This window comes from Lipotes vexillifer, unplaced genomic scaffold (assembly GCF_000442215.2).
Source record: "Lipotes vexillifer unplaced genomic scaffold, Lipotes_vexillifer_v1.1 scaffold252, whole genome shotgun sequence".
Classification (NCBI taxonomy): Eukaryota; Metazoa; Chordata; class Mammalia; order Artiodactyla; family Lipotidae; genus Lipotes; species Lipotes vexillifer.
Genome location: NW_006773367.1, coordinates 3,258,804 through 3,270,067, shown reverse-complemented (window position 1 = coordinate 3,270,067; position 11,264 = coordinate 3,258,804). Strand labels below are relative to the sequence as shown.

Below are 11,264 nucleotides of genomic sequence, written 5' to 3'. Positions count from 1 at the left end.
GAGCGGTGCCCAGCGGCGTCTGCAGGAGCAGCGGGAGCGCCTGCATGGAGCCCTCGCTCTCATCGAGCTCGCAAACTTGACGGGAGCGCCGCTCCGCCAGTAGCCAGAACACTGACTCTTTTCACTGTACAAAAGTACTGCCCAGCATACTTAAAAAGTAGATCCTTGGGCATAAGCTAAGCACCTTATTTGCTTATCATAGGCTGCTATTCTGTAGAAATTTATGAAGAATGTCATTGCCCCAGAATATGGGGTGAGAGAGAATTGCACTTTTTTTATATGGTATTGGATTTCTTGTAAAGTTTAAAATATTTTGTAAATATGGGACTTCTAGTACAGGGTAGGAAACTACATATTGTGGGAAGCTAGATTTTGCAAGTTTAATGCATTCATTGGAAGCAGTTCTCACAGGAAGCACTTTCTGAATAAGACACTTGTATGAAAAAAAAAAAAAGAATGGTACATGTAGCCAAAGAAGGTTTAAATAGATTATTTATAAGATCATTTTTAACAATGTATATTAGTATGTTTAACAATACTGTAAACACTGAAACAAGCAAGAAAGTATAAGATGTGTGTAAGATATATATTTTTAAATTGCAAAATAGTGTGCCTAATAAGACTAGAGAAATGGAAAACTGACTATTTCGGAAGACTTTCTAACTTACCGACTTCGGAAGAAAATAGGTATTTGAAGATCTTGGTAAGATGAACAGTAGTTCAGAATTTTCAAAATTGGAGTAAAATCAGTCTTATTCTATCTTTCTGAGGCTTTACAACTCACTGTGATATTTAGGTTTGAAAGCACTTGTCACCCTTAGCTTGTTAACTTGGGAACTTTTGCACATTTCATGTTTCTCATTTGCTGAAATTGAATGATTAATCTTGCAAAGTCTAGGTAACTTGGTAATTGGTATTTTTAAAAAATATTATGGGCCCTGTAATGAGATTTGGCAGTTGGATTTTTTTAATAAAAGGGACATCTACAGGGTTGTTTTGTAATGAACTGTTTTAGATCCTTTCTTAGCAAACACTAAATTTAAATGTACTGCTTGTTTAGAATTATTAGCAAATGGAAGCCTCCTATTTATATTTTCAGTGCATAAAGCCACCTTCTTGCTTTACTTCAGAATAACATGCCAAGCTATTTTGTGTTCACTAAACTTAGCTATCAGTTAAACACTGATAGTTTAGTTAATTTAGTTAATCAGTTAAACACTGCAGAAAATATTAGCGATATTTTCAAATAAGTAGGCTTCTGGAATAGTTTTAACTGCAAGTGTGTTAACTTGTGTGGTGGTTTTAAATCATTTTTTCCAAAACAGATGAAGTTTTTAAACTCACTTTATGTACTGAAGCATGAATAGAAAAATCAAGAGCTGAGTAGTTCACCTCCTTTATGTAGGCATAAGCCTCCATCATTTTAACTTGTTGTAAGCAGAAACTAAATAACATCATAGCATGGTAATTTCATAGATTGCTTAATTGGAGTAAGCTTCAGAATAAGAGAGGGAAATATGGGCTCTTCAGCGCCTTTTGTTTCTTTTTTGTATTGAAGTAGTAGCCTACAGATGTAGTTTAAACATTATCTAAAATGTAGGCTTCTGTATCTCAAAATCCCAATGTGTTGCAGTACACAGATAGTTTAAAATATGTAGCCATGGGGAAGGGGAGGTATGTAAATGTCTTGAAATGGAGCAAAAGTATGAAAGATGATAGTAACAAATAATGTGTATGATGAGGACATACTTTAAAAATGTAATTCCTCTGTACAGTAAATTACAAATCTTGAGGGATTTTTTTTTTGGTAATAAGAGAATTTATATTTGTAATGGTTTAAGAATTTTGTTTGTAATCTGGTATATAGAATTTTAACTTGGAGCACTTATGAGCAAGTAAGAGAGACTATAGTATCTGAATTTTCTTGGTTTAGGTTTCAACATTTTTCTCTAGAATTTTTCCCTCAAATATGACTTAATGAATTATAAAAAGCATCGTCAGTCTTGGGAAATTTAAAATTTGATGAACTTACCTAAAGAAGGAAGTGCAGTAAGAATTTAAAAAATACAAATACTTGCCAGTTCACAGATAATAAAATTTAAGGCCTTCAAAAGTAAGAGTTTTTGTTTGGTTATCCTGTCAGCTTTTGCCAACTATAATAGTTATATTCACAAACTTTTCATTTGTATAATTGGAAGTTTTAAGAAATTATTACAACTATTTACTATAGAAATATTTAAAATGTTCTTTTTTTGATATAAGCTGTATACTTGGACAAAATACATTGGCATCTAAAATTTGAGGTGTGTTAACACTGCTTTTTGTTTTAAAAATGTGGTTTACATTCAGATTTTTGAAGTGTTTTATGCTTCATATGGCTAAGTTGTAGTTTGGCAGAGTTAACAGCATAAGAATAAACATGCTGTAATTTTAAAAAATGCTTTGAATAAAAACTTATTTTAATTTACAGTTTAAAGTACATGTTCATTCTTAAACCCTTTATAATTTGTTTTTCTTTTTAAAAATATAATAGCCATAATATAAAAATCTAAAGATGGAAAGAAATGTCAACTATAGCCATACATTCTCCCATCATTATTATTTTGGTGCATTTTATATTTCATTCCAGTCTCATTCGAGGCATCATTTTAGCTTAGTTAGAACCATCATGTGAATTCCTTTTTCTTATTTAAAATTATGGCCTTTTAGAATATAGATATTCATTTAACTTCCTCATCTGTTTCATTATTACAGTGTTAAAAATACTGGTGTAAAAAAGTATTAAACTATTGCCAGCTCTATCCCAGGCTTTATATTAGAGTAATCAGCAACTGGGATTTCATTTCACTTGTAACCAGGATGTGTTGAATCTGCGGTCAAACCCATAGAATCCACTCAGGGCCTGATTTCTTTTCTGAGTCAAGCAAATTTAATTTTTTTATTAGTTATTTTTGGTAGGTCTTTAGTTGTTTACTTGCAATGGCAAGGTTCAGCCTGTCCAGGCTTTTGTGCAAAAGAATTTCACAGGCAACTCTTTAGTGTGAGTTGTGGTTTAAACAAAGTAAGGATGAGATTTTGACAGTGACTTAAGTTCCTGGAAGTATGTATATAGAAGCAAATTAAATGCAAATATGGTTAAGGCTGTCTTTAAAAGTGACTTTAAAATAGTCTTAGATTTCCCTTGTGGTCCACTGGTTAAGACTCCGAGCTTCCAATGCAGGGGGCTCTGGTTGATCCCTGGTCTGGGATCTAAGATCCTGCATGCTGTGCAGCATGTGTGTGTGGGGTGGGGTGGGGTGTGGTGGTGGGGAAGCAGGACTGTTTTGCAGCCAAAACTTATTTGTAGACTCACTGGAAACATAGTCGATCTTTTTGAGGCAATTAACTAAAATGACTTCCAAGTTCAGATTTTTGGGTTCAACTTGAATATGAATTTATTTTCTATTTTAAACAGTCTTATGTGTGTTTGTTCCTTTCCTGTTTTGGGTAATGTAGACTCTTCCTTTCTGGCTCTTTTAGTGCTAGTTATTTGTCAGAAGTTCTGCTTTATTTCTTATCAGTACTGAAAATGTTTTTGGTTGTTCAGTGACTCCAAAAGAAAACCATTGCATGGCATCGATATAGTTAGGCTCAAATATCTATTTAACTTGAAATCTTTAGCTTTTCAAAAAAGTTGAAATTTCAGATTTTTAAAATTAATTATTTAGAATGAAAATATGGGATATTTAATTGAAAAAATGCTACAGCAGGTAGACTGGTCAGAGTAGGCAGTTCTGGGAGGCCCTCCTTCAGTTAACATGAACAATAACCTGATGTTTAGATGCACCCATGTAGAAAAGAAATGGGTAGGGGGAGAACCTGCCTTAAAGCACCCAGAGGCAAGAAAAGCCTGGAGACTTTGCACCCACTATACCCCTAGCCATTCCACTCCTAGGTATTTCCCGAAGATATATGAAAATATACGTTCACACAAAAAAACTTGTACACGAATGTTCATGGAAGCATTTTTTTGGTAATAGCCCTAAACTGGAAACAACCAAACATGCCCATCACCTACCTAGTGAATGTATAAACAAACTGTGGTACTACTCAACAATGAAAAGACTCGAACATGGGTGAGTCACAAAAATAATAAAAGCGAAAAGAGCCTTGAAAGAGTACATGCTCATTTATATGAATTATCTGAAAAGGCAAATCTAACCTAGAGTAATAGAAATCAGAATGAAATGGGCGGGGGGTCGACCAGTGGGACACAAAGGGAAGGGCACTTTTTGGGGTGATGGAAATGTTCTATGTTTTGACTTGGGTGGTTACACGGGTGTATGCATTTGTCAAAACATCGACTGTGGACTCGTAAAATCTGCATTTCATTGTATGTAAATTGTCAGTTAAAAATATTGGAAAAAAAGAAAGCAAAACAAACCCTAAGTCTTGACGTTTCTCACCAAGGCAGCAGTTTGGAGGAAAGTAGGGTCTTTACACTCTCCCAAACTCGTCTCTGTTCTCCTTTTAGACAGAGAGTGGTGCTTTTGAGGACGAACTCCAGCCGAACCCGCTCCTCCCGCGCCGGCAGCGTGGAGCGCCCGGCAGGGTTCTCGGGCTTGTAGGGTTCCCGCCGTGGCCCTTCCTGTTTCGGCCGCGCCCTCTCCCGCGCCGGCCGGGGGCGGGGACGGAACTGGGGCAGCGCGGGCCGGAGTGCGGCCGAAACTGGCAGCTGCGGGACATGACGGCAGGCCGCCAGGCCGAGGGTGCGGGTACGGACCATGCCTCCGCGCGGCTGCCCTCCCGAGTGGCCAAGCTACTGTCTGCACTCTTCTACGGGACCTGCTCCTTCCTCCTCGTGCTGGTTAACAAGGCGCTGCTGACCACCTACCGGTGAGGCGGGCGCCAGAGGTCCGGGCGGGGTCCGCGGGGGCCCCCGGCTGCTCCGCGGCGACCTGTCCCGGGACCTTCCCGTTACGGCGCCGCGCTGTCCGGCGGGAGCTGCCCCGACCCCTGAGGTCCCCGGGTCGGGGAGAGCGGCGGGGCTGCCCCTGCCCTCGGTGCACCTTGGCCGCGCCCTGGTCAACGGGCGGGCGGGAACAGCGAGCGGGGAGCCTCACTGCTGACTCCCGTGCCAATGTGGGCGGCTGTGTGCTCGGCACATGGACCACGTTTTCACACACTTCAGAGTGTTCTGAAAACCAAACCACAACCTAGCAAAGTCATACTACTCTCAGTGAGTGCGGGCACACCTCACCGCCGGTGAGCTGGAACAAGTGATCTGAATGTGTTCTTCAAATGTGACTGTTCTTTATACAAATCAAGATGTTCAACCATCAGAAAAGTCCTGAGTGGATAAGTTTATTCGCATTGTTTGACCATTCATTCTCAGATTATCAGCATGTTCATGGAAAAATGGGGAAAACAATTAAAAATTCATATTCTATACTTTTTTGGATGAATGTGCAGTAAACCAGCAAATTTGTAGTTCCTTGAACCTATTTGTAAAGACTAGAAAATCCTGGTTAATTCTGCTTTCATTGTATTGGCATTGAAAGAGCTGTGAATTTAGACCCAACTCCACCATTTAATAGCTGTGCCTCTTAGGCCAGCCTCAGAGTCGGCAGTTTTTTCAGATGCAAAAGCTGGATAATTAGAACTCTGTGAATTACCTGCCAGATCTCTGTGCGAGCTGTCAGAAGTGAGGGCTCCTTGTAAACTATACTGTGCTGCAAGAATGTAAAATCAGAATTTTATAAAGAGCCCAAAGAGACCTTAGAGTATCTTCAGCCCAAAGAGACTGTCAAGAGTATCTTCTTTTCATTTTATACTTGCAAAAGCTGAGACCTACATGAGCTTGGCTGGTTCCACCTCTAACAGATATTTACCAAGCACCTACTATGTGCCAAGCCCATCACTGGCACCGGGGAAGCAGCTGTGAAAAACGCAAAGCTCCTGCTGTGGAGATTCCATATCAGCGGTAGAGACAGAAAATAAACAGGTGGGCTCATGAATAAGCAAGGTGATTTCAGGTATGCTATGAGAGTGCCTGGGGTGGAATGGTTGGGGCTAGAGCATTACACACAGAAGAAAATGTGCTGAAGTGAGCATGAGCTTCGCCTGCTGGAGGAACAGAGAGAATGTCATTCTGGCTAGAATGAGCAAGTGGTAGAAGGTAGGAAAGACAACGTGGAGGTAGGCAGGGAAGGCAGAATCAGTTCCTTCATTCATTCAATAATATTCACTAAGCACCTGTTATATGCCAGGTACTGTTCTAGGCATTTGCAAAGAAGTGAACAAAGCAGATCAAAATTCCGTATGTCGTGAAGCATCCATCCATATTCCTGGAGCATACCCGGAGCCTTCTAGTGGATCAGTAAATAAACTGGTAGAATTTATATTAAGTCAGATGCAGCTGTGTGGTCAGGAGAAAAAAGTAAGGAAAGGGAATTAGGGACTGTGGGCATGGGGAAGAGTTTTCAGTCTCAGCGTGATCAGTGAAGCCTCATTAAGGAGGTGACAGTTGAGCCAAGGCATGAATAATGTGAGGGAGATGGGGGAAGAACATTCCAGCATGGAAGAGTAAGGAGTTTAGGTGGGAATGGTACTAGGTAGGGTCCCAGGGTAATGGATTTCTAGATTGTGTAGGGCCTTTGTGGCCACTGCGGAAGCTCTGAGGGAGCTTCTGGAAGGTATCAAGCAAAGGAGTAACATGATCTAACTCCCTCTAGCTGCTGTGTTGAGAGCAGATATTGGGGGACCAGGGTGGAGATAGAGAGACCATGATAAATAGTTTTCACTTTAGTCTAAATGCAATTGGAAGTCCCTTGGAAGGTTTTAGCATGGGTAGTGACATAGCATCATTTGTATGATTAACAAGATTTCTTTGGCTCTTGGGTGGGTGAAAAACTGATGGTATCGGAGCCAGGAATCGATTGTAATATTCTAGATAATTTTTTTAAAATATTTTTCTGATTTTAATTATGCTTTACTATTTGACTTACATGCTGTTTATGATTGTATTGATTAATTTTAAATTATTCTTATTTTTTTAAACCCCACATTTGTTTATTTATTTATTTATTTGGCTGTGTTGGGTCTTCGTTTCTGTGCAAGGGCTTTCTCTAGTTGTGGCAAGCGGGGGCCACTCTTCATCGCCGTGCGCGGGCCTCTCACTATCGCGGCCTCTCTTGTTGCGGAGCACAGGCTTCAGACGCGCAGGCTCAGTAGTTGTGGCTCATGGGCCCAGTTGCTCTGCGGCATGTGGGATCTTCCCAGACCAGGGCTCGAACCCACGTCCCCTGCATTAGCAGGCAGATTCTCAACCACTGCGCCACCAGGGAAGCCCTATTCTAGGTAATTTTAAGTGGTGGCTTGGACTGGGGGGGAGGGTAGCTGTGGATATGGAGGGAAGGGATGGATTTGGGATAGTTTCTGGTGTTCCTAGGGCTATTGATATTCTTTACAAGGTCTATTCGTGTGTTGCAGCATGCTTGCTGGTGTCCATGGGGAACAGAAACCCTCCCTCAAAAAAATTAGAATGGATAAATAAACATGGATCATTTAATATACAATGCAAGCAAATGAAAGAAAAAGAAAACTTAAACATCTACCGTAAAAAACAAGAGAATACTATTATAGGCTTTTGGGGAGTGTTGACAGTTATGTCAGTTGAAGTTTGAAGATAAGTCTCTGCTTTCTGCTCTTGACTAAGTAGTGTGCTCACTGACCACAGCAGTCAGTGCCTCCAAAAACATGTGTCTTGTTGGAAGCAGGACCAATAAACACTGGTTAAGTGCTTGGAAGATGAAGGATAGTGTCTGACCAGAAAGAATTTATGAGACATCTCATGCTCTTTAAAATTTTGAGTTCCATGATTGAAGGAGGAAATTGAGTTTTTATCTCAGCAAGGCAAAGCCCCTTATAACCTTATAAGCAAATATTTCACATTTCTGTAATGTAATATACAATTGGAGGGCCCTGTTCAAAAAACATTGTTTATTCTCTCATCTCAAAATAGTTTAGGAGCACGTTTTTGAGGGGAAGAGGGTTGGGGTGATTTGATTATAACAATAAACCACAGAAATCTGATCCAAACATTAGCTGTTTGAGGGCAGAATGTTGTGTTGTAGGATAGAAGGAAGGACCTTTCTGTAGTCACCTAATTTGCAGGATTACGGGAATGTAGCTCAGGGGATGTTTTTTTCTCTTACAGTTTGAGTAGATTGTGTCTGGTTGGGGTACAAGACTGATGGGTGGTCTTAGTTATTTGTTAGTTTTAGGTCGTTGAGATGCTAAATTTACCTGGTTGGACAGAGAGAGCCTTTGAAGGACTTGGACTGTCAGACCCTGTTGGGGTGAGATGGAGAAGCACGAATCTGTGGCCACTTGGTGACACTAGTGGTTCTTCAGAATCACATTCATGAGGGTTGTGCAGGCAGTCTGGAGTTGTTTTTTTTTGTTGCTATTTTTTTTTTTTTTTTTTTTGCGGCACGCAGTCCTCTCACTGTTGTGGCCTCTCCCGTTGCGGAGCACAGGCTCCGGATGCACAGGCTCAGCGGCCATGGCTCATGGGCCTAGCTGCTCCGCGGCATGTGGAATCTTCCCGGACTGGGGCACGAATCCGCAAACCCTGAGTCGGCAGGTGGACTCTCAACCACTGCGCCACCAGGGAAGCCCTTGTTGCTATTTTAATACTGTTCTCTATGACATGCGAAGATTTACTAATGATGCTTAATAAAAAATATCAACTTAGCTGTATTCAGTTCAACAAGTATTTGCTCCATATTTGCTGTGTGTCTACTTTTATGCAATCGAAGGCTTTAGGATCATTTAACACAGTGGTTTCCAAACTTGCTTGGTAATGTGAATCACTTGGAGAGTTTTTTTTTTTTTTTTTTTTTTTAAAGCTATTGAATCCGAGTCTCCAGTGGTGGGTGCTGGAAGTCTATATTAAAGAACAAAAACAACTCCTAATTTTCTCTTACTCTGATGAAAACCAGCTCTCTCCTGAAGATGCTGTTCCATTTGACCCCTGGAAAGGAGCTGGATCCTGGTCACACCCCAGGTGCTCTGTGGAGAGTCCAGACTCAGCACTCACTTTCTGTCCTCTCTGTAATGGCTCCTGAGCTTCTGTGGCTCATTTAGTGGAGTCCTGGTATTCCTCTCCACCCAGACTCGCATAAGCCTTCAGGACTTTGGGATACACATGCTGAACCATCACAGCCCGCCTTGTCCCACATCCCGTGGTCACTCCTAGGGCCGTGTGCTCAGTGTGACCCTGCCAGCCACTCCAGTCTCTGTGCAGGATGTCCACACTCTGTGCTGCAACCCAGCTCATTTCTGCCACATCGCCCTTTAGGCATCCCTTCCCTCCTGGTCCAGCAGGAGGGCCCCTGCGCTGGAAACCACAAGACTCCTTTCCAGCTCCCGTCTTGGCTGGTACTTGTCCTGCACAGCCTACCTTCTGCATCCTTCCTTCAGCATTGAGCAGCTCCGACTGTCCTGGGAGAAAAAACACTTCCGGGCTGGCTGGGTTGATGTTGAATTGATGATCACAAGCCTCAACCGGCTCTAGTACCACCTGCTAGTTTCTTCTGGGGGATTGCTTTCCTTGTCACAGAAATGACTCCTTCCCACTTTCTCTTTTACGCTGAAACCTCCCACACCCCCATCCTCCACTCTCCTCTGATACTTCATTGAGGAAATTGAAACCGTCAGATGATGTCGCCTTTCTCCTATGATGAAGGGAGTATCTTGTTCCTGTGGAAGGTCCAGCTCCCCACTCCTGGATGTCCCCTTCTCCCGGCTCCTTTCATTATCCTTCTCTATTCTGCGTCAGCAACCTCTGTCTACCGGCTTAAAACATGTTTACGTTTCTCAAGCAAAAATAACCCTCCCTTGATCCACATGGGTGCTCATTTCTCTGTTCCTTTCAGAGTCAGACTCTTCAAAGAGTTGTGCACACATACTGTCTTTACTTCCTTGCGTTCACTCCTAAAATAATTCAGTTAAAATTGGGAGTTATTTAAATACAGAAATGTACAAAGAAGACAGTAATAATATTGCATATTCCCGCTACCTAGAATCAATATTTTGAAATATTTTTTTTAAAGAAAAGTCATTCTGTGTGATCATTATAAAGAATTCAAACAAAAGAAAAATATTAGGGTAAAATTTTAAAAATTACTATAATTGACATTAGGCAATAACTTCAGACATCTTTTTAGATAGATGGATGGATTGGAGAAAGATTAATAGACGGAATTACTTTTTATATAAAGTATATATTATAGATGCTACTTATTTACTCATTTCTTTATAAATTGTTTTCTTTAATCCAAAAAGGAGTGGGAAATGGAGTGTGTGGGGGGCTTTCATTTATTTAATTTTTTGAGGATCACCTAAGTCCCTCCACCACTTTTTATTATGAAAAGTTTCAAGCACACAGAAAAGTGGAAAGCAAAGTACAATGAACACCCATACACATACCACTGAGGTTCAGTAATTAACATTTTGCTATATTTGCATTTTCCCCTGAACCGTTGAATATAAGCTGCATACATCATGACACTACACTCAGATATTTCAACATGCCTCTCCTGAAATATGGATATTCTCCTACATAGTATCATTTTTGTTCTTGACAAATTTAACAGTAATTTCCTACAAAAATCTAATACCAAATCTATAATCATTCCAATTATTCCCCAAGATGTTTTTATGGTTGTTTTAAACATTTGAATCAAGATCCAATCAAAATTCATGCAACGCATACAGTTATGTCTTTTTAGTTTATTTTAATCTAGAAAAGTCCCCCATTCCACCTCTTTCCCCTGATACTGAATTTGAAAAGCCTGGGCCAGGTGTGTTGTAAAGTGTCCCATATTATGGGTTGTCTGATTTATTTTTTGAAGTCTCACTTAACTTACTCTCTGTTTTTTAAGCTGAAAGTTAGATCTAAAGGCTTGATTACATTCAGATTAAACATTTTTTGCCAAGCCCACTTTATAGCTGACCCTGTAAACTTCAGCTTGCATCATATGAGGGGTTGTGCTACCATTAGTCATGCTGGCTGTGTCTGAAGGCTTATTTAAGGTGAGCACTGCAAGTTGCATGTACGTATGAAATGTAGTTTAACTGAATTGAATGGAGAAAAGAGAAATTAGAGTTCAACAAAAAGAATTGTTGGGCTTCCCTGGTGGCGCAGTGGTTGAGAGTCCGCCTGCCGATGCAGGGGACACGGGTTCATGCCCCGGTCTGGGAAGATCCCACATGCCGCG

The 11,264-nt window shown here is 40.8% G+C and overlaps 2 protein-coding genes across 2 annotated transcripts in view; both read left to right on the top strand.

Annotated features, from left to right (window-relative positions):
• The window catches only part of ZNF367 (zinc finger protein 367), a 22,293-nt gene extending 22,190 nt beyond the window's left edge, over positions 1-103 (top strand). The window contains exon 6 of the mRNA XM_007448294.1: positions 1-103. Within this exon, the coding sequence (XP_007448356.1) occupies positions 1-103 (103 nt within the window).
• Positions 104-4,715: 4,612 nt separating this feature from the next.
• SLC35D2 (solute carrier family 35 member D2) overlaps positions 4,716-11,264 on the top strand; it is a 53,979-nt gene continuing 47,430 nt past the window's right edge. The window contains exon 1 of the mRNA XM_007448293.1: positions 4,716-4,875. Within this exon, the coding sequence (XP_007448355.1) occupies positions 4,724-4,875 (152 nt within the window). The 5' untranslated portion in view covers positions 4,716-4,723. The remainder of the gene's footprint in view (positions 4,876-11,264) is intronic.